Below are 24,701 nucleotides of genomic sequence, written 5' to 3' on the forward strand. Positions count from 1 at the left end.
TACAGAAGATACTGTGACACACACAAATAATTACATAAACTAAAAAAGGGTGAAAGGAAGTTTTTATGTGAAGATATATTAACTACTGACGAAAAGAAGATGGATTTACACTCTATCTTAATTTAACAGAGGAGGAAAAGCAAACCGAGTCTGATTATTTAATACTAACCTGAAATTCTGTGTCATATGTTTGTTGACTTTCAGTATTTTAAGCAGAAAGATGACCCTAATGGAAATCAACAAGCACATGATAGAGAATACCAGATTAGTATTAAAAGATCATGCTCAGTTTCCTTTTTCCCTTCATTAAATTAAGTATCTATTATGAATACCAGCCTCAGACTGTAAATTCACCGTATTTCTGATCAGTTGATAATGTATTGAGCATAAAAACTCTCCTCCCCTTTTCAGGTTACGTAATTATTTCTAGATGATAAAAAATATGATGTTTTCTACGCAAACACTCCATCATTTTCATATCTTCTGTACAAATAATATCATATTTATCTGTGCTTGTGACAATCAGTTCTAACTCGAAGGTGGCCCGAGAATCCAAAAGCTGGTTTGTGACCAAATAAATATAATTTTGCAGAACATTAGGTAGCGTTTTCCTTTCTAATACTTAATTTTTTCTAGTTCAGTGAATAAACACATGTTCAAACATCTGCTTGAAGAAAGCTGTTAATCACAGTGTCAGCATGTCTTCAAGAAATGGAGGTAATTTGTGTCTGTTTTTAGTAATTTTGGACTAAAATGTATTAAGAACATGCTGTAGTACGCTACCCTGAACTACCAAAAAAGTAATAACGTTTAACGTCAGTCTAATGGTTTCACCTCAGCTATTGTTTACACATGTTTACTCTATTTAGATTCACGTGACTGGCCAGTTTTGGCCTCACAGGCCATTCTCACGAGCTGTAGGTGCCGACATCTCATAATGTATCTAATTATATAGCAATGGACATGCCAGTTCTGATAGTGAGCACACGTATGTGCAGACATCAAATGTAAAAAAGAATGCTTCCAGTAAGGAGTAATAGTCTCTGCTATCATGTATTTAGACGCGGTATGTGCTCACTTTTGTAGTTAACTGCTGCATCTACTTTATTTTTATCTTCAGGCGTATGCATACCTTTTTAATATTACTTATTTTTTAAGTTATTTTTTAATTTTTGTTTTTTAACTCTCATTATTTTCACTGTTGCTCAAATTATTACTATGTGATTTTGTGATGACATGACATAGGATTCATACACATATTTTATTCGTTGTTTGGAATTTTTGTATCTCATGAGCACGATGTCAGTGGATCAATCACTTCTGAAGATGGCAACTGATTGCCAAAATGTTTAATTTTCATCATATGGTTATTAAGAGACCTTGACGTAATAATAAATTAATCAATTCAAGTATTGCAAATAGACACACATAGAAATAGACACAATTATACCTAGTTTTTGCAAATTATATGATTCTTCCTCAGGGAGTGCAGAGGGATAAGTATGGGAAGGCTAGAAAGGAGGAACAGATAAGACAATAGGTGATCAAAGATAGGGCATCGGTGAGCGGTCATGCCAGCTTCAGTCCAGAGATAATGAAAGGTTAGACAGTGAAGTAAGGGCAAACTGAAAGACACAGAAATTAGTGGAAGCTCTATTACTAAAATGCTGTCCTGGAACCCAGACCAGTTTCAGTATATGGCCAAAAAAATTTGGTTTTCAATATTTCACGTAACTATAAATTGAATTTAAAAATTTAATGTGCTTTTATAATCTATTCATCAAGGGGTGTAATCTTATTTTAAAAGTTTAACACAATACGGCAGGTATTGCAGTTTGAAAGTGTGTGTTTTGAGGCAGCGTAGGTCAAGGCACATAAATACACCGACTTCATATGTCCACTATTTGAGAAAGAGAGCACTAAACAATTTCCAATAAACTTCACACTTAATTTCAAACCTCTATGAAACTTTTCTGCACTGACACCTCCCACAAAACGAAAGGAAAAATGTTTGTCACTTATTACATTTTTGTTGTTCATGAAGCGAATTTAACATCAGGCATGACACTTTCATTTATCATTTCTTTGCAACTAATTCCACTCACAACACAATTTGCAGACAGTATCCACATAAACCACTGAATATACCTGCAAAATTATATTCTTGGACAAAGTATAGGTAAAGAGATATAACATCAAATGCTGAGATGTTTGGAAAACTAGCTTTTGCTTAAAATGGCGTACCAATTACCCAGTTTATGTTCATCCAGTAATTTCAAACCTTTAAAAAACTAAACTCCACCCGAAAAGGCCATGAACGTCCAAAGATACCGACCAGCCAGAGGCCCATAGGCACCATCAGATGCGGATATGAAGGGGCATGCGGTCAGCACACTGCTCTCGCGGCCGTAGCCAGTTTCCGAGGTTGCGGCTGCTACTTCTCAATCAAAAATATGTAACACATTAACTCATTTGTAAAGTTATCAGACATCTGAAGCTGTTTTATGCATGGGAGTTTGATTCTTTAAAGAATTGAGGGTTTACTGGTTAAGGGGGGCAAGGATGAAAGGACGCAGAAATTTCAAGACTTAAAAACCTAAAACGCATACTAAAGTGTAGCTCTAAAATTTCTGCTCCCTTGATGACATATATGAAAGAGTAAATGTGCAGAGTTGTAAGTGTTATTTCTGGTATTGATTTATGTTACATGGTATTCTGCAAACTCATGTGACGCTTATGTATTTTAGACATTTGTCTCTGTTTGTTTTGTGTAACTTCTGCTTGAGGTATTCACTGGGCTACGGGCAGCACTGGGGCGTCGCAGCCAATGTGACTCGGAACAAGTGCAGACACACTTCACTGCCAACTGCAGCTCCAGGAAATATGCCGGACAGAAAGCTTCTTTAATACTAACGAACAATGCTGGAGAAGAGAACATTGAGCTTGGGTGTATATTTTAAGCAGGCTCTTGTTTAACATCTCTGAACATAATTCTCTTATTTGTCTACTGATCTGAGTAGAATGGGTAAATAACTGTTTTTTGTGATGTACTACAGTTCAAGAACTGTAAGGGAATACTGAACGATCATCACCGTCACAGTTTAACATAGCATCGTTAACAAATTCATGCAGCAGCTGCGGAAGGATAAGACATACTACAAAAAAAAATTGTATGTAATGGTATTACTTATAATTCCACTTTCTGGAGGTAAGTAAGTGGTGGTCAGAGATCCCATCCCCTTGCAATTTTACAGTTTTCTTGAGTGAATTGTTCTTTTGATACAAAGGCTACATTACAAGAGCATTAGAAATGTTATTCATTTATAAAATATCAACATAGGGTTCTTCAAGCAAAACATGCAATGCCATTCGAGACATCATCCAGATGATTCACAACAGCTTCTACTCACCGAAAACACTATGCCTTTCCGTGGCTCAATGACCCTGAGCTTCTTGTCCTTGCACGTCGTTGCGATGAGTGAGCCGTCACGGTTGAACGACATGGAATAGATGACGTCGGGATGGCAGTCTATCACGTTTACCGCATCGCCGCTCCCCACGTCCCAGACAATCATCTGCAATGCGAACAGGGCAACCACACCCGGTTACACCACCATTCAGTGGACACACAATGCATTCCTCCAGAGGCCAGGTTACAGATGTCTTGTCTCTGAGACAGAAATAAGTTATGATTACTCTTTTCAGAAGACAAGATGCCCACAGCTTTGAAAGTGCACATTACAATAATTTTTGTATTACAATGCTTGCAATTTCCTGCAGAGTTTCTGAGCAGAAGATATGCAGGAAATATAGGCTATAAATACAAAATGTTATCTCTAGTATCACCAACACAGGGAAATCTAGCAAGACAATCACACTTTTATATTGATGTCCTTCTACACAAGAAAGAATCATTCAAAATGAAAGTACAACAAACACAAGAAAAACGTATTGCTTATTATAAGCAACTGACCAACTGATATGCTACACAACAACATAACTAGAGGATGCAATGCCACACACAAGGAATCTTTCAGTTCAAATGTGTGTTTTAGATAATTCTTTCCACCCATTTCTATACATCTGGACCACCTAATGCTTTTCGGTTGTGGAACAAATCTGTCAAGCCATTTGCAGAGATACCAACCTGTTTGGAATTTCAGCTAGTCTCCTGCAAGACATCGGTACAGTCTCTGAACTTCTTATATGTAGCTTTTGAGACATACAGAATGTCTGTCACTGCATGGCATCCTTTTTTTCCAACAAGCACAGTGCAGTAACTTACTCACTTTGTCCTGGCAGTCTCGGAAAACATTTGTCTTGCCTCTGATGTGTAGCATTTGTATCACAGATCATCCTCTGCAATTCTATCAGTTGATGGTTTACTTCAATTGCAAATTATTGACTTGGATTTTCCAATATCAGAGCTTGAACACTTTTGACAACCGGGGTCCTCACCCTTCACTGTCTACAGAGTGACATTTCTTTATCTGCAACTGGAATATTCATTTGACAGTTCTGAAGCCAAATATTTTGCAACAGCATGATAAATTCAATATTTCAGGAATCAGTCTTTCCTTTTCATTCCATCTGGTAAGTCTCCTCTGACCTGGAGTTCTGGGTGACTTTCCCATAATGCTCTCCATTTCCTTAGCCTCACCAGTCCTTTCCCTTCATCCCTCTTCCTTCTCATTCAACCATTCTGCCATAAGAAGGAGCCACTGACTGAAAGTTTGCCCATTTCCTGAACTTTTATGCACATTTCCTCCTGCTGCCGCTTAGTGAGTAGATTTTTTTTATCCATTCAACTATATTTTCAAAAATTGATCATTTTTGTTGATATATCAGTCCTTCTACCTACTACAAAAGAAGACTTAATTGTTTCTGTCAGCTTTATAAACATTGCTGAAACTGCATTATTGATAATAAGGTTTCTTTCAAAGTGAAAAATTCCAGTGTATTTATATTTGTTTTATGACTGCCCATATCTTGTGTGACAAAATAGGTTAATTAGTTTAGATTAAGGAAAAAGAGACTGCTTTAAGAGTGAAAAAAAACCTGAAAAATTAGGCTGGGAACATCGTTCTTTTTGTCTGGTTTTGGCACTCATATGCTAACCACTCAATTATTATCAAGTTCAGAGAATGAACAGTTTATCTATGATGTGCATGAGAAAACGAAAATACTTCATGAAAGAAAACCTTCTCCTGTTTTTTCATCTAGTTTGTCATCACCAGAACAAAGGCTAAAGCTTCATTATGAAATGGTCACCATCAGCATACAGCCACAAATTGCCTATATCAAAACAGACGGATTTGGATTACATGTAAGATCTATATATGCTCAGGCTCTTGTATGTTACAGTTGATACAACAGTAGCTTAATGTTTGGTTTCAATGAGTATACATAATTTTGGCCTTAATTACCATATTTTATGACTACTTTGCTATGACGGGTCATCAGCATCCATTGCTATCAATACAGTTGCCGTCAAGATCTTTTGATCATGTGGCTTCAGAAGCAAAAGAGATAATGACAATAAATGAAGTTATTTATAGCTGTGCAATATTCATTTCCTGAAATAATATTGCCAGCTGCAGATACATGACGAATTTCAATACAAATATTAGGATATATGTGTAAATTAAGTCCAGATACTGGCACAAAATGAGTGACTCAAACTAATACAGGAAACACAGAATAAACAGTATACAGAACTGAAACACTGCTACTATCCATGCGATAAAATTTAGTGTGCATGCTAAAAGTCAGCCATACTGAAAATAAACAGCTGTGTTGGAAGCCAAAGGGGAACGGATATGTTTCAGTTATTTTATGAGTTGTGCATTTTAGCTGCTGCTCTTACTTACTAGTAAACAGTTGTTTGTTGTACTGTTAAAGTTAGAAATATATGATAAGCAGAAGTAAGAGAAAAGACCACACAGGAAAGTAACTAACTGTTCCCATAAGGTGGCTGATAGCCGTACACAATAAGACTCAGTTTTCCCATTTTATCGCTGTTTCGCTTTTGTTTTTCCTCACTACTGTACATAATACCTCTCATTCAATTCTGAAATTCTGAGGCAACTAACTAGCATACAGAATTAATTTCCTTCACAGCTTACAGTTTCATATCTCACCTCGATGATGAAATGCATTTTTTTCCCCCCCAATTTTGGTCATAGTGACTGTGATACTTAATTTCCTAGAACTCAGCAACATAAAATTTGAAGGGTCTGCAGTGAAAAATGTGGTGGCTGACTACTTTACATTTGTTTCATTTTAGGTGATATGTTGCTGTGTACTGAATGTAACTAACATATCGAAATTGTTTTTAAGGTTGGAAGAAGCGACATCTGACTAGAGTATACATAAAATGTAAGTTGAAGTATTTTATTTGAGTGTGCTGCCTGCTTATGCAGCGTGTTGCTAGCCTGCAGCCCAGTCGTGAATAATTCGTTCAAGTAGATACACGTTTCTGATATTACTTACAGTGATTTATTGTTGTACTTATAGCTGGAAGAAAATAATGAAGAAAACATTCCACACCAAAAGTTACCTAATGGAAAAGTTGAAACACATATTACATTTAGGACAAAGCCTGCCAAAAGTTTCTTGGTGACACTTATCAATCATCACCTGTTAAGCAAACATATTTTGTATTGCATTATACGTTAGAGCCAACTTGCAGGTGTGGGTCTAATTCTAAATTTTAAAACTTCATTTGAAGTCATTCCTAAGTTATTTCAAAATAAATTAGCTGACTGCAAATATCTTGGCATCACCTTTGTTAGGTATACTACCCATTAGCGACATGAAAATTTGTGCCGGACAGAGACTCAAACCCAGATTTTCCCCTCACCGTGAGCGGTTGCAGTAACCAATCTGTGCACACCAATTTATTTCGAATTAATTTCACGCAGCTGTCAATCATCATTAATTACTTTTCATCCATACATTCAATTAAATAATGCCTATGTCTTACTTTCAGGTTGAATACATGAATTAAAATTCCAGCATTGATACAAAGACAAATTCATGCAGAGTGTCCCATAACAGCTGTTTCTGTTTAAAGTGAATTTGATTTATAGGATCAAAGTCTCAAAAAAGAAAAATTAATAATTAAGATAAAATTGCTGCAAGGGAAAAAAAAATGAACAAAGTATCTTCGTTACCATCTGAAGCTAAACGCAGTGGCAGTTCACAGCTCGCACAGGTGGCTAGCTTGTGATATAATTTTTTAGCTAAACATTTATCACATGTTCCATTAGCATTCCCTTTTGTAGAAGTTTCCCTTAAGTCGGTTAGATTACTTCCGTTTCGTATGAACGTCCATTTCGCACCATAGTAATAAGCAGCCATCATTTTGCGTTTGCTTGGATTCAATATGGTATCAAGCACAATGCTTAACTTCATACAAATCAAAATAGCTGGCCTTTGCTTTCCTTTTTATATGCTGTCTATTCTGTTCCTCGTAATGGAACACTAGTGTTACTGTCATTGTGTTCTTGCTTGTAAGGTGGAGTAAAGACCATTGCCTATAGGCAGGAAGGAAATACAAAGAAAGAACTGCTTTACACTGAAGCTAATTGACATGAAAATATGACATATAAGCAAAGTAGCATTTCATAAGCTCACCAGGTGGTCAAAGCCTGCACTGACGAGGATGTTCTCTGCCGTCGGGTGCCACTCGATATAGCCGACACGGCGTTTGTGCCCATGCAGGTCCACGATCCAGTCGGAGAGGTGTGTGGCCAATCCATTGTCAGGTATGTACCACAGCTTCACCTGCAGTGCATTATTAGGACATGCGCTTCCAATTACAAAATCACTGTAAATTAATAAGCACATAAATAATAGCAAAAAAGTTACGAAACTTCACATGCTGAACACCCAAGGGACTGGGTGATTATATGGTCTATGAAACACTTTTTTTTTTTTTTTTTTTTTTTTTTTTTTTTTTTTTTTTTTTTTTTTTTTTTTTGTTAATTTGTGTAAGTGAATGACTGAACATAATTTAACAAATGATGCAGTACGTGAAAGAGAAACATTCAAAGATTTTTTCGAACATTGTGCTGACAAGTTAACTTGGAAAACCACGAACAGGTGCACCAGTGGCTGTAGTTGCTGAAAATGGTAGTGAGAAAGCATTTTGTGTTAGAATTTGACCGCTGCCACTGGAAGTGACTGGTCAAAGAACTTCCAGTGGCAAATTTCACAAGACACCACTGGTTTATAACAGCAAAGTGAAATGAAGAGGATGGATGTTTTTACAATGTATAAGATGAAGAATGAACTTGGTTTGATTTAGAAATCCTCGCAATTTTTCACATAAAAAACCTGGAGGCATTACTTTTCTGCACACCCTTGTACTTGTGAATGAAAATCATAAAACAACTTATACATAAAATAAGATAACAACCACCACCACCGAAATATGTAATACAAAATAGTTAATACTAGCCTTCGAGCTCTTACAATTTTTCTAGTACTGTGGAGTAACGTGATGCCCAACCTCTTCCTCACAATCAGATGAAAGATTGTTCTGTTAAAATGTTGTTTAGGTAGTTAGCACGTATTGAACTTTCCACTGTGTGCACACTGGTTTGATGAATGTACAGAGTCAGAGCCAAACGTGCGAGCAGAGAATGTTACCATGGCACAACACTGATTGGGTGTCCCCATCTGCTGTGAAGGAGTCTTTTATTCTTTGGCACTGTGGCTTGGTGGTGGTTTGAAAGCCAGAGAATGTGAGGTGCTGCCTACAATGACAAAGCCAAGAAACAGCTGAACAAAGTTGAAGAGAAATGTCATTCCCTTCTGTTCTGAGATTCAGTTCAGAAATGGTGTCCTGATTAAAGAGAGATCAGATCACCCAATGTTGTAATTGTTATATAAGAGCAACAACATACATAAGAGTTCTTTAAAAAGCAATTATGTCACTTTGTAGCCTGAGTACTACAAAGTTCTCTTCCAGCCTTCGAACTTCTGTAGATGGAGAAGAAGCCACACAGCAAGAGTTGATGACACTTAGTAGGAGGTCCACTGTATCAAGAGAATTCTCGAAAGGTGACAGTACAAGAAGATAGATAGGGTAAAAAGCATACTCAATAGCATCAGGATGACAGATTTTTTGGAAGGTAACATGTCTTCTAGGCTCAGTACAGCTACAGAGTAGCACTGTTATATGCCAGTACACACATTCAGACAAACAACCACACAGACACCCAAATGTACACACTGTTAGTAGCAGCCAGACTGATTAGTGTATATTATCGAAAGCAGTTGTCTGGGTGCCACGGAGGTCGAGAAAGACAAACGAGGCGAGGATGGGTAGCAGGACAGTCTGAGGCAGGTCTTTTGCCAGATGATTTGGTGGCTGCACAAGACAATACCAATTCTGAGGGTAGGGATTATGCAGAACAGAGAGAGAGACTTGGAAGGGAGTGGGGGGGGGGGGGGGGGGGGGGGGCAATTGGGAGGAAAGAGAGGAGGGTGATAATGAAGAGGGAGAGAGGGAGGTCATGGACTAAGGGAGGGGGAGGAAGGGGGGAGGGGGGAGGGAGAGCGGGAGAGAGGGAGAGCGGGAGAGAGAGCTTATCTTCAGAAACACTCACTTTTGTAACTGCTAACTAACTTACCGTGCAGTCGTCAGAACATGATGCAATGATGTTGTCGTTGAAAGGATTCCACTTAATGTCGAGGACAGGACCCCTGTGGCCTGTTACCCTGCTGGCATTAAAATCCAAGCGACCAGTCTGCAAAATATACATTAAGTTGGAAAAACCTTCCCTCTTAACTGTCAAGAAGCAGCAAAAATTTTAACAACAGTATCCTTCAAACTGCCATTACATATATGCAACATTAATTCAGTATAAATTGTTTCTATGTTCAAAAACAGAACTCGTCAAGGTCTGTAATTATAGATGATGTTACATTAGGAAACTGAAATAAATTCAAAGATTACTGTATGAATTATTCTGAAGGAAAATCTACATATACTGATGCTGCTTTTATTCTTAACAGTTTATGGAATACAGTACATCCATTTGATAGGCACAGTATCTGCAATGTTAACCAGTTACTGCCCACACAAATTGAGTTTACACTTGGCACAGTGGTTGATGGGAGTGACTGTAAATGGGAAATTCCTTTACGGCCACTCCCATCACCCAGCATGCGGAGTGTCAACTTAGTTTGCATGGACAGTATATAGGAACATCATTTGCAATCTGTCTTCACTAGATTGCTCTTTGTAAGCATGGGTAAAGACCACTGCCTACAGGCAAGAAGCATAAGCAATGGAAGAATTGCTTGCTCCCATTTTGAATGTGTGTGCTCAAGTTAAAGAACAGTCAAGACGCCTGTTCTGCAGTGCTATACCTGTACAGGTGAGCAACAAAATTCACTGAAGTCACCTCTGACAGTTTTTCATATTTTATTTTAAATCTGCTTTGAGAAGGCACCATCTGTACAGTTATTATCACCTGCATCATTCCCACTCCTGACATTTAACTATCAGTTATATCTGAGCAATGAGGATATGTTTGTATGAAGCGTCCTCTTCAGAATCACCCATGCTATATGCAACATTTCAATGCACACGTATGAAGGGGAGTCAGATGAAAGCCTTGAATATGTATTTAAAAATCAAGATTTTATGTAAGTGTTCTGTAACCAATAATGTAGGGGATGCCCTATTGGCAGCAGCATACTACAGACAAGCGGAAGGTGGCTGCAACACCATTTTAATACGACTGCACCACTTGTGACATACATCGAGGAAGAACAGCATTCTGTTATATGTTTTCTGAGCAGTGAAGGTACAAAATCTATTGAAATCTAGTATCCATGGAACTATGAAGGTCCAGTATGATGATGTTTGGTTTGTGGGGCACTCAATAGTTCGGTTATCAGTGTCCAGGTCCAGTAAGGTGATGCACATCTGTCACTGCAGCAAGTGTACAAATTGAGTAGAAAGTTTGGAAATGGCGTGACTTCTGTGACAAATGTTCAGTGGCCAGGTCAGGCACACTAAATTGTGACAGCAAAGTCTACTGCAGCAGTTGAAGCCATTGTGATGGCAAATCACTGTATGATGGTGGATGAAGTAGCCACAAATCTGACCATTAGTCATGGCTCAGCATATCACATTATTCAGAAAACACTTAAGTTTTGCAAAGGGTCTGAAATATTAGCTCACTACGGAAGTGAAAAAGCAACACATTGACATCTGTGAAGAACCTTTGTGACACTTTGAATCAGAAGGTGACATCTCCTTCATGAGAATTGTTACAGGAGATGAAACTTTGGTATACTTCCACAAACACAAATTGAAAATTGCAAGCAAGGAATGGTGCTATTTCTCATCACCAAAACCCAACAATTTCTGGGTGCAGTCATCCACACAGAAGGTATCACTGACTCTTTTGGGATAAATGAGGTGCTGTCTCTGAACATTAGGTGATACACCATCACCAGCATGTTATAATCCAATATGTTAAAAAATCAGTTTTGGACAGTGACAAGATCAAAGCGACATGGATTTCTGACTGCAGGTGTCTTTTTGCAACATGACAATGCTCTGCCCCATAACACCCATGCAACACTTGCAGCCATCGACAGCCTGCAGTCTGATACTCTGCCACAACTGCATCAAATGTTTACCACATGTTTAGACCATTCCAAGAAGGGATGGGAGGAAAGAAATTTCATTACGATGAAGAAGTGCATCAGGCTCTGTACAAGTGCCCATGCACATCAATGGAAGATTTTTTTTTCTTTCTTCTTCTTCTTCTTCTTCAGAGGAGTCAATGCAGTTCGTACATACTGCAGGATCTGTGTTTAACAACAGGGAGACTATGTCAAAAAATGACACATTTGTGTTCCACTTTTGTTCAAAAAATGAAAACTTTAAAAAAAATTTAAGGTTTTCACTGACACTTCCTCATATTTGTACCTGAATCACAGCGTGTATGAATTTCACTGATTAAAACTTTCTGCACATTAATGTCATGTTAAGCTGGCAAACTGTGATAGCAGTCTGCTTTTTGATGCCTGCGTAAGTATTTGACACTGAATAAAAATGGAGCCAGAAAAAAAAAATTCAGGTTGTAATTACAATGTTTTTCATCAATCCTGTCATTCTGAAGACACTGTTGCACAATCAATCTGTTACTGTTGCAAAAACATACACAAGTGCAAACAAGAATGTGACAAAATATGCTGTTGAAGTTTGCCACTGTACATTTACTTGATAATGAAATAATAACTAAAAACTGAAATGTGCTGATTTATCATTAATTGATATATTAATGTGTGTTATGTACAAAGGTATATTATATGTAAAACTGTTAACAAAAACATCCAAATATCTCTTGCACATTGTGCAGCTGTAGATTAAATGGATCAATAAAAAAAAATTATCTAAATAATTCAATTTCTGCAAATACAGTCCATGAGAAACTGATTACATGGAACAGTCAGAAACAACAATACCTTCTGATCACCAACCACTTATTACCACCATAGTTGTCAAATCCTCAATTTTTTTTCAGTTATTTTACACAGTCAAAAACTTTCAGCCATATACCTTCACTTAATATGATTAAATTCTGCTGGTATGATTGCAGGAAACAAACAACCGTGATCTAATATTAAACAATATATCACATTCTTTCCAGAAATGTGTCTTAAATTAAAGAAATTACACCCTCTATCTATGAACAGTGAAAGGGAAAAGTCTTTGGAAAACATGCAGAATTTCCTGCAAGATATGACATACTGCCAAAAAGATCATTCAGCAAACACTAGAAAGAAATTTTTCTCAGGTGATGAAGAATAGAGACAGCAGTTTTAATACATACTCATTAAAAATAGAATATATCCACAGGAAGTAAGAGTTGTTCTACTTTTTTTTTCTTTTGCTGTGTTTAAATCAGTTGTCTGTAAGCTACCATATAGTACGTGGTGAAGAAATAAAAAATACCAGTGTTGCCTCATTATAGTTTGGACCATGGTAGTCACGGAACCACATATGTGCAATAACTTAGGTCAAAGAGAGCAGTCAGAGGAATTTCTCTCACTGTGGAGCAAGCCATTAGCAAGACATCCTTGGCAAAATATTATGGAAAAAAAGGGAGAGATTATTGAATCACCTGTTAAGGCACTGGAAGGTGCAGATGAAGAGTAGAATGTGTGGAAGTGATTATTCAAGTTTGATGGGAAGAGCAGATACATGCAGCAGCACTGAGCTATTAAAAATACACAAATGTTTGTAGCTATGTAGAAGATGCATGATTGGGAAAGGAGACTTTGAAGGTCACACTGCATCACTGTGTAATCAGCATGCAATTGAAATGGATAGTGTATTGTGTCTCCTGCCAGCTGCGAAGTATTTATGCCAATCGCTTCATGTAAGCGGGAGACAATGCTGTAGAGATTTGTCATCAATTGTGTCATATAAGGGTTTGCGACTACGAGTGATCGTGTTGCAAGGGAGTGGTGCAGATAATTCAAGGTGGAGTGCACAGATGAGCTTAATGAAAGTGGTCTAGAGAGACATTCAGATGCAATTGATAAACCTGAGTATTCTGTTTATGAATTTGTATGCATTAGTAATTGGCTAATAATTTCTGAACTTTCTGAAGGCGTGCCTCATATTTTAAGGACAACCTTCTTTAACACTGTTATAGAAAGGTTAGGTTACCTTAAGATATGTGCATAATGGCTACCAAAATGTAAACCGATGTTCACGCAAAACTGGAAGAGTGGGTTTGGCCTAAATGCTCATTAAGCACTGCCATGAAGAGGGGGAAATTTTGACAACAGACTTAATGAGTGTAACACATGGGAACACTGTGGTATCATAGATGTATTGAGACACTTACAAATCTCTGAAAGTCAATCCAAAACAAACAGTGCAGTATGATTACGAAAGGAATCACCCTCCTTCACGATAATGGTTGACCTCATACCAGACTATAGGGAGGATCTGCGAAAATCTTTCAGCCAAAAAGACTTGTTTTTCCTTCATTTGATTAATGAAGGAAAAACAAGTCTTTTTGGCTGTGAGATTTTCAAAGATCCTCCCTATAGTCTAGACATGGCACCATGCAACTCATATTTATCCCAATAAAGAGGCGCAACCAAAAAATAACCATAAGGATTCACTGAGCAACTTGCTGAAGCACCAGGTGGCACCATTCTTTGATGATGGGATAAAGAAGCTAGTGTCACAGTACGACAGATGTTTGAATTTGGGTCACAACTATGTGGAGAATTATCATCAAAATGTATGCACAGATTGCATATTTAAGGAAATTAGTTTTTATAACACATCTGAGGTTAACTTATTATAAGACAACTGTGAGTATTCACTTATTGCATTAATGCAAGACAGGGCCCAATGCAGAATGGTATCAAAGGATACGAATGACTGATGAGGGGTAGAAAGGATGCACATGGAGCCACCTTCATCACAAACTGACACCACAGATTAATGCAGTCAGAAGCTTCCTCTAGACTGTATCTGGAAATGAGCAGATAGGGCAAATTTTTGGGCAGGCCGCCTAAAAATAGCTGTCAAACGAAGTCAACTCCAATGAAACTTTTTCTTGGCCTTGTCAGAATTTCAAACTTAATTTTATCCATTGTTTACAGTGTTGCAGTGACTGTATTACTTTCGTAATAACAAAGAACAACCACCTTCAGCCACAAATCACGATTTCATTAAAATGTGTGATGCATTTCGAGCCCCGGTGGCTTATCTTCAGATGCTTTGACAGTCTACGTCAACTTCACATTTCGTTTAAACAAAAAGTAAAGTTGATGTAGACTGTCAAAGCATCTGAAGATAAGCCTCCAGGGCTTGAAATGCATTGTCCATTTTAATAAAATCACGATTTGTGGCTGAAGGCAGTAGTTCTTTATTATTAAGAATTTCAAACGTTTGAAGAAACTTTCAATTATTTTATCATTATACACTGCCTGACAAAAAAAAGCGAATTACCCAGAAGACATAGTTGGGTGCCAATGTAACTTTGGACACGTAACTTTGGGTACGTAAATGATCAAACTCACGATTCTCTGCAATAGAAAAAATGCCCACCAGAGTGCACTAGGGCTGTTCGTGTTTAGTGCCATTACCAGGGCCGTGGGCTATACAAGGGCTGTGAACAGCGTCAGATGTTGCCTCCTTACAGCACACAACACAGGGATTGCTCATACTCTTGAGACAGCGTTATCAGCACCCGACAGAGTTAGGAAGGGGCCTTACTGTGGATTGTCACTTGTCCAACTGGTTAAATCGTGCACTCATCAGATTTGTGTGGCATTTGGATATACTGCTGCTGCTGATTAAGAATTTAACACCTCCCGAACAGGCCGTGAAGGCCCAACACTACTGACCAGCCGCCAAGTCATCCTCAGCTCATAGGCGTCACTGGATGTGGATATGGAGGGGCACGTGGTCAACACATCGCTCTCCTGGCCGTATGTCAATTTCCGAGACCAGAGCCACTACTTCTCAATCAAGTAGCTCCTCAGTTTGCCTCACAAGGGCTGAGTGCACCCCGCTTGCCATCAGCATTCGGCAGACCGGATGGTCACCCATCCAAGTGCTAGCCCAGCCTGACAGTGCTTAACTTCGATGATCTGACGGGAACCCGTGTTACCACTGGGGCAAGGCCGTTGGCAATTTGAAGAAGCTAAATATCAAAGACCATCAGTCACTTATTCAACCCATAGGACATAATATATATATCCTATCTGACTGTGTCTGAAATTGATCCCATGTGAAAGTGAGACGACATTTTCTGAAGGTTTCCATAAGGTGTACCAGAGGCAGGACGTGGGTACCAGTCCGGTATTCACTTCGTGAAATGTGGGATACCGCCTAAAAGCCATGTCCAGGCTGGTCGGCTCACCGACCCACACTGTTGCTCCGAGGGGCAGATTTGACCTGGGCCTGGCTCACCTTCCCTAGTCTGGGAAAAAGAGCATTAAAGGCACTTGGATGTGACAGTAAGACAAAGTTAAACCGCATGGGAATGTCACAGTAGTCATACTTGTCAGTGTTCCACCTGACCAAATCTGACCACCAGAAAGGCAGGACCGCCATATTGTGCATCGTGTACATCGTAAACTCTTCACATCTGTGAAGAAGTAATGGACTCCCTGCAGCATTCTGTGTCATCTCACGCAATTGGTCAGACTAGTAACAGCCACCGGACTATGGAATTACTATCCCACGAGTAGGCCGCCACTAACACTATGACACAAATGGTTGTGTTTGGAGTGGTGTTGCGACTGGGAAGCACGGACTGCTAACAAATGGTGTCGCATCGTGTTCAGTAATGAATCACAGTTCTGAATTAACCTAGATGAAGATTGTTGGCAGCGATCTGGGATGATTCCATTCTTGCAATGCCTTGAGATGCACTGCAGTGTTAGTCCTGGCATCACAGAGTGGGGAACAATCAGGTACGAATTCAGGTCAGGGCCAGTAGTGATTCGTAGAACTCTGACTGCACAGTGATACACTCCTGGAAATTGAAATAAGAACACCGTGAATTCATTGTCCCAGGAAGGGGAAACTTTATTGACACATTCCTGGGGTCAGATACATCACATGATCACACTAACAGAACCACAGGCACAGACACAGGCAACAGAGCATGCACAATGTCGGCACTTGTACAGTGTATATCCACCTTTCGCAGCAATGCAGGCTGCTATTCTCCCATGGAGACGATCGTAGAGATGCTGGATGTAGTCCTGTGGAACGGCTTGCCATGCCATTTCCACCTGGCGCCTCAGTTGGACCAGCGTTCGTGCTGGACGTGCAGACCGCGTGAGACGACGCTTCATCCAGTCCCAAACATGCTCAATGGGGGACAGATCCGGAGATCTTGCTGGCCAGGGTAGTTGACTTACACCTTCTAGAGCACGTTGGGTGGCACGGGATACATGCGGGCGTGCATTGTCCTGTTGGAACAGCAAGTTCCCTTGCCGGTCTAGGAATGGTAGAACGATGGGTTCGATGACGGTTTGGATGTACCGTGCACTATTCAGTGTCCCCTCGACGATCACCAGTGGTGTACGGCCAGTGTAGGAGATCGCTCCCCACACCATGATGCCGGGTGTTGGCCCTGTGTGCCTCGGTCGTATGCAGTCCTGATTGTGGCGCTCACCTGCACGGCGCCAAACACGCATACGACCATCATTGGCACCAAGGCAGAAGCGACTCTCATCGCTGAAGACGACACGTCTCCATTCGTCCCTCCATTCACGCCTGTCGCGACACCACTGGAGGCGGGCTGCACGATGTTGGGGCGTGAGCGGAAGACGGCCTAACGGTGTGCGGGACCGTAGCCCAGCTTCATGGAGACGGTTGCGAATGGTCCTCGCCGATACCCCAGGAGCAACAGTGTCCCTAATTTGCTGGGAAGTGGCGGTGCGGTCCCCTACGGCACTGCGTAGGATCCTACGGTCTTGGCGTGCATCCGTGCGTCGCTGCGGTCCGGTCCCAGGTCGACGGGCACGTGCACCTTCCGCCGACCACTGGCGACAACATCGATGTACTGTGGAGACCTCACGCCCCACGTGTTGAGCAATTCGGCGGTACGTCCACCCGGCCTCCCGCATCCCCACTATACGCCCTCGCTCAAAGTCCGTCAACTGCACATACGGTTCACGTCCACGCTGTCGCGGCATGCTACCAGTGTTAAAGACTGCGATGGAGCTCCGTATGCCACGGCAAACTGGCTGACACTGACGGCGGCGGTGCACAAATGCTGCGCAGCTAGCGCCATTCGACGGCCAACACCGCGGTTCCTGGTGTGTCCGCTGTGCCGTGCGTGTGATCATTGCTTGTACAGCCCTCTCGCAGTGTCCGGAGCAAGTATGGTGGGTCTGACACACCGGTGTCAATGTGTTCTTTTTTCCATTTCCAGGAGTGTATGTTGTACAAGTCCTGCATCCTTGTGCGTTACCCCTCGTGCAACAATATCGCAGGATCATTTTTCAACAGGACTATGCCCATCTACACACGGCACGACCTCTCCGAGTTGTCTGCGAGACGGTGAGGCACTTCCACGGCCAACACGATCCCCGGATCTGTGCCCGATAGAACATGTGTGGGACCAATTCAGAGGTAGACTCCGTTACAGTGCCAGTATCTGGGATGTCAAGGACCAGTTATGACAGTTGTGTGTCAGCTAGCCTCGGGAGAGGCTACAATCTTTTTATGACACCCTTCCCAACTGAATTAATTCACACGTTCATGGCTAGAGGGGATGCAATGTCATATTGGTAATATGCTCATACTGCTAAGTCATTTGAAAATTTGACTATTTTGCTATCGGTGAAATAACATCTCGTACCCTCTTAATTTGTGAAATTTCATTTCGTTTTCTCCTTCCCATCTAGGTGCTTCACTTTTTTTATTAAAATAAATTTCCTTTTCAACTTACATGCTGCAATAAAAGAAGCAACAGACTGTAACAAAAATGTTGCGTGTAAACTGCCACTCACCTCAGAAATTGGCAGCACAACAAAAGTGCCCCCACCTGCAACCTCCGTAACGACGGCGACAAATTTCGGGTTGACTGCGCAGAAATGGCCATCGTGTGCATTTTTCGTTATCTTGATGTTTTCGTAGCAGTGCTCGCGTTTCGCTGGGGCTCCGTACACGTGGCGGAACTTGGAGCTCCGCACACCACGAAACCACAGCTGGTCGGAATGTTGGAATGATTTTTTAGCAAAGGACACAAAAGCAGCTCTCTACATCATCAGGTGAAATTTCTTAAACTTTTGGCATATATTATGCTTGGCAGGATCTTGAAAATCTATACTTATTAGGAGAAAACATCGGGTACAGGGGGAAGACACTACAAGAATGAGATCTACACATAAATTTCCTCAGATTTTCAGCATTTCTTAAATAGGGTTTCTTCATATGGTTATGAAAGGACTAGTCTCTTAATGAAGAATTCCAGGCTGGAACTCTGTTCTTATTTTCCTTTATCCCTTCCCGAACCCCCCATAAAAGTATATTTTTGGCTATGAAACTAAAACAGAGATCTGTCTAAAACTTTTATTCAAAAGTGAAATTTTCTCTAACCACAAAATATTTTTATATACATGATAATGGTGATTTATAATGCATATCACATAAGAAAAGACATTTAAAAATGGGAAAAAACAGTTTTTGTCAGGTGTGTCCTTAAACACAGTTTCACTGTCCATGATATAAAACAGGATAAAGCAATTTTTGTCAGTCTATCCACCTGATTGATGGACAAACTACCAAACTCTCCAAGGACATGAAAGTGGAACGATTTTGAAGTAAATTAAAATCTTTTCTCATAGGGACATGTTTATATTCATTTGATGAATTTTAATATACTGCTTATGATATGAACCGCTAGTATAATAGCTGTAAAGTACTTAGGGTATAAAATTTATATAAGATGCAACAATTGTTGCAATAATTGTAATACTATTATTTCTGACTGTTGCAAAAGCCATCCTTTTGATGGCTCCACGCAAGGAAAATGTAAATAAATAAAACTAAATAAAAAAAGACTTAAAATTTTCTTTTACTGCTGACGTTCCTGCAGATGTACTGAGAAAAAATCTGGGTGGTACATTGCTACACATTTGCTCTGCCTATCTGCCACAGTTCAAGTTCTCTGTCCTCTTATTTATTTAAATTTGCACAACAAAATTTTATATATTAAAAAAGAAAGAAAGAAAACAGTAGCTGAGGTGGGAGAGGGAGGAACACAATGTTTCACAGCATTTGAGTTCTTTGTCTCAGTGAATGAAATGTAGACAGCAAATTGGTTCCAGGGCTCGAATACAGTACAATGCTGCAGGTAAGAGGGGAGAGGGGACAGCAGGGCAGAGCCTTGATGAGAGGGAATTGGAGCAACTCAGTAAACTGAGGGACAGGAAGCAGGGCCAATGGCCCGGGCAGGCATGGCACCTCACCACCAACAGCCAGCCCAATACGTACTGCTATACTGGGCAACCAACTTTCATTTGCTGCTTGCATCTCTGTTCTCCCTAAGGCTAATTACTTTTGCCTCAAATGAATGATCATCAAAGGTTTAATTGCCTTTGGAGTCACAATAACATATTTTATTTCATGTGTTTCTAGCATTTTGGTGCCCATTACTTGCTCCAGAGAACTAATAAAAAGTCTCTTCATCCTAAGATACAGCATAAATTACATTGAGCTGTCACAGAAAGAAAAAAGTATATAATTGGAAATTGTTATTTTCTGCAATCCTTTTTGTATTCTTCCTGTAAATGAAACAGACTTTAACAGTATCTTAATAATGCAAATGAATGAATTGGTTAAGTAGGTTTTAACTGGCAACTGCTAATGTGGTCCAAGGGAGTTTGGTAACTTCAAACAATCAGACCAATCAGTTTTCTGTTACAGCACACAGCTCTTAATTAATTTATAGTCTTTATTGCTGAAGCATTTAAAGTAACATTTTAAATAAGGGCTTTAAAATGCATACCTTAAGTGCTATGAGGACTTTTTACGAAAGAGAGTTGTGTTTCAGAATAACAAATATGAACAATTTGTCTTGTTTTGGTCCATATTACCACCTCTCGATATGTGGAATGTGAAGAGCTTGCAGTAGATGAGATTTTTTTCACAGTACTGTCAATGAAGAAATGCTCATGGCTCCTGAGGTATGCATTTAGAGCCCACATTTGACAGACTTTTTCCCCTCCTAAGAGCCATCAGGAATATTTTCAGTGGTGTTTTGGATTTTGGAAGAAACTTTCTATTTTGTTTAAGTGTAGATGAAACCAGCCAAAACAAATTACACTCATCAAATCTTTCATACTGCACCCAGCATCAAAAGAAAGTGTCGATTTGTTCGCCGCTACAAACAAAAAGATTTTTAAAGTGCAATTTTACATGGCCGCTTATAGAGCCATCACCTCATGTGATATTTGTTTTATCAATATGTACTAACAGGGACAGTAAAACACGTAGAATAATCAGTACTCCAGCAGCAACTGAGCAGCACTGCTGCAAGATAGTAGAGGTGGTGCTGCCACTATTGGAATATTGGTTATTCTTCATGTTTTACTCTCCCTGTTCATACATATGAATAAAACAAAATCACACTAAGCTAATTTGGGAACAAAATTACACTAAGCTAATTTGGGATCGCCACACGGGATTAGCCGAGCGGTCTAAGGCGCTGCAGTCATGGACTGTGCGGCTGGTCCCGGTGGAGGTTCGAGTCCTCCCTCGGGCAAGTGTGTGTGTGTGTGTGTGTGTGTGTGTGTGTGTGTGTGTGTGTGTGTGTCCTTAGGATAATTTAGGTTAAGTAGTGTGTAAGATTAGGGACTGATGACCTCAGCAGTTAAGTCCCATAAGATTTCACACACGTTTGAACATTTTTTAATTTGGGATCATCCTATCGGACATCACATTAAATTCCACTTTTAAAAAAGTGATTCTAGTGGGAAACAAACTAACGCTTTCTGCCAACACTGGGCATTGGATGAATGACATGATGAGCAGTATTTGCTTGGGATGATTCCAGCTACACATTGCAAAAACGAAATTGCGGATGTCATCAGAAACATCACAGAAAATGGGTCCAATGACTTAGTAAGAGGTTTACAAGGTTTTGAGAAATACCCAAGCTACCCCACATTTTGTTCCTGCAGTTCATATGTATGATACATCACTGTTTAGAAAACATTAATTACTGGGAAGTCAAACTGTCTGATGGAAAGTTAAAAAGAATTAAAAATCTATTTAAATGACTTAGTTACTGAAAACTGCCTTTAAGGCAAATGCTCGGTAAAAAATAAATGAAAAAAAGAGTAGAAAAAGTTTCTAATGTTTCTGGTATCTTGTTACAGCAGAAGCACTATCTGGCCTCTATAATCACTTTGAGTCTGACATTAACAGTAATGGAAGAAGACAAATTGTTGTTTCTCTCTTCATCCACTTGCACAGACTTGTCTTAATTATGCCATGCTGCAGATGGAGATACAGTGTCTCGTGGATTTATATGTGACAACATGAAAGAAGATACGGATTCCAGTATTCTCATGTACACCTTTTACTGACTGATGAATTTGGAAGAGAGAATCTAGAGAGTAGGACATTAATTTCAATGTTTATTAGCATTCTATCTTTGCAGTGAGTTAGCAACTGCCACGACAAAATTTGTGCATGTGGCATTCTCTTACACCAGGCAAGTTATTTGTTCAGTAATAATATTATGTCACCTTTAACCTGTCACTGCAGTAACTCTGAAGACATAATAAGGAAAAAGTAATCTAATGCGGAGTTGTGTTGGCACATATTAATGCTCCTTTGCTCCTCAACAATAATTAATGAGACAGAGAGAGAGAGAGAGAGAGAGAGAGAGAGAGAGAGAGAGAGAGAGAGAGAGATTTTTTCCCTGCAAATTAATTTAAGAAGAGGAACATTATGATATGGAGGACAACAGGGAAAAATGACACCTAGTGATAACAGCTAACAGTAAAAGACCATCATAATGTGAAGAGCAGACTCTACAGGTCCACTTTCAGCAGATAAAGAGCCTGATAACACAGTAGCATCAGGAAAATTAGATCAACATCTGCAAGTGTGAAGGCTGTATTCAGCAAGCAAGTGGCAACTGCTCAGCAACATGATGTGTTGGGGCAGTGGGGATTGGGTTTCTAGAAAATGTTTGTAAATGTAGCAACTCTATTTGTTGTTATCAGTCTCTGCACTAAAAGCAAAATACTGTTCAGTTTTCCAAGTTATTACTTCATGTTGACCAATTTTAAGTGTTCAATAGTGTCTTCCCATTAGTTGCAACTGGTATCTAATCTCAAAAGCTTTAATGCAATAATGCTGAAATTACACATTTAAAGTAGTTCCTGATATGTATATCAAACCACTCAAGAAAATTATCACGGATCACGTTATGCGTGTAGAATACAGGAATGCAAGGTCATTGACATGTATTTTCAGCAGCTTTGAAAACACACACCACACACACACACACACACACACACACACACACACACACACACACATTATAATTTTTACTTCTTCTCACTGGTGAAAAGAATTCACCAGTCTCCTCCTCCTCCCCCCCCCCCCCCCCCCATCTTTTTCCCCCAGGGAAATTATTTTATGGGTGAAAATCTAATTTGTGACCAACAGAAGATCATTGCTTTATTTGTTACATTAATTTAATGGCTGCTGACAAAAGTGTACAACTCCTAACAACAACTAGTGTCTCCTATTTCTTATAATGGTGTAGTGTAAGCAAAATAAAGAGAAGACTACAACTAGGCAACATCCATTTAAAGTAGAGGCAAAACATATCTTGACTGAGGAGAAGTCAAGTTTATGAAATGAGAAACTTGTTTATTACCTGAAAATACACATTTTAATCTTTTATAAATAAGATTCATATTATCTGCACTTAAATATAAACGTATTTCAGCTTCTTCAATATGTCTTAAACAGATCTGGTAAACAATTAAGTACTTGTGAGTCTTCAAGCTTTCCCGATGGATATGTTGTAAATAGTCTTCACGGGTGTGGCCACCAGATAACCTTGTGCAAATTCCACACTATTTCCTAGAAGCAGTGGTAGGCCTTGAGCTGCCACCATCCTACACGATGCCGTAGTACATTACATACCTAGCCACCGGCAAAGCTGAACCACCTGAAGATGTTGGACAGTTGCTCTAAGGAAATACTGAGGAATTTGCACAGGATCCGGCGGTAAACCTGTGAATACTATTTACAATAAGTACTTATTTGTGGCACAAAAGAGATATTCTCAAGATAATATCGTGTTTAACTCAATAACCATTGTATACTGAAAATATTGTTTATATAACTAAACAAAAAATAAACACAATATATGGTTATCAAAATAGTGGGATTACCTTCATTTATTAGCAGACTGAAGGAATATGGTCTGAAGCTGTGATGCAACATACTGGTTTGAGTTGACCACTAGGTCACTGTATGCAGAATGGAACTTGACAAAGCATAGAAACACAACACTTCTTCCAGCAATTGGGGTGACGACAAACTTATTAATTCTTTCTTCTCATTCTGTCCGGTAAGAAGCCCTCGACACAAGGTTCCCACTGATTTCTCTCGCACCTTTAAATAGACACTGTGAGTGCCTCTCCTGACCTGTTCAGTCATACTTTGACAATTTACTAATTAACTTATTGAATTAACCTTAGGAAAACTCGCTAAAATGTAGAAAACTGATTTGTGTGACTTTACCCTAAGAAATAAATAGAATGAATTTTTCACTCTGCTGCAGAGTGTGCACTCATATGAAACTTCCTACCACATTAAAATTGTGTGCTGGACCAAGACTCAAACTTGGTACCTTTGACTTTCTTGGGCAATTTCTCAACTAACTGAGTTAGCCGAGCACAATACACAACCCGTCGCCACAGTTTTACTTCTGCCAGAACCTTGTCTCCTACCTTCCGAACTTCACACAAGCTCTCCTGTGAAACTTGTGAGACTAGCACTTCTGAAAGAAAGGATATTGCGGAGACACAGCTTAGCCACAGCACGGGGGATATTTACAGAATAAAATTTTCACTCTGCAGTGAGGTGACGAGTTCACTTCAGTCGTGAGTCTGGACATGATGAAGTTAGACATAGGTTTAGAGTT

The 24,701-nt window shown here is 39.6% G+C and overlaps 1 protein-coding gene across 4 annotated transcripts in view; it reads right to left on the reverse strand.

The window, feature by feature from the left end:
- The window catches only part of LOC126109408 (coronin-2B-like), a 118,324-nt gene that overhangs the window by 60,988 nt on the left and 32,635 nt on the right, over positions 1-24,701 (reverse strand). For all 4 annotated transcript variants that reach the window (XM_049914440.1, XM_049914441.1, XM_049914439.1 and 1 more), the window contains 4 exons: positions 18,535-18,732; positions 9,642-9,758; positions 7,639-7,788; positions 3,411-3,575 (listed from right to left, as the gene is read on the reverse strand). In XM_049914440.1, coding sequence (XP_049770397.1) covers positions 3,411-3,575; positions 7,639-7,788; positions 9,642-9,758; positions 18,535-18,732 — 630 coding nt within the window. The remainder of the gene's footprint in view (positions 1-3,410; positions 3,576-7,638; positions 7,789-9,641; positions 9,759-18,534; positions 18,733-24,701) is intronic.

Source organism: Schistocerca cancellata, chromosome 12, assembly GCF_023864275.1.
Source record: "Schistocerca cancellata isolate TAMUIC-IGC-003103 chromosome 12, iqSchCanc2.1, whole genome shotgun sequence".
Taxonomy (NCBI): domain Eukaryota; kingdom Metazoa; phylum Arthropoda; class Insecta; order Orthoptera; family Acrididae; genus Schistocerca; species Schistocerca cancellata.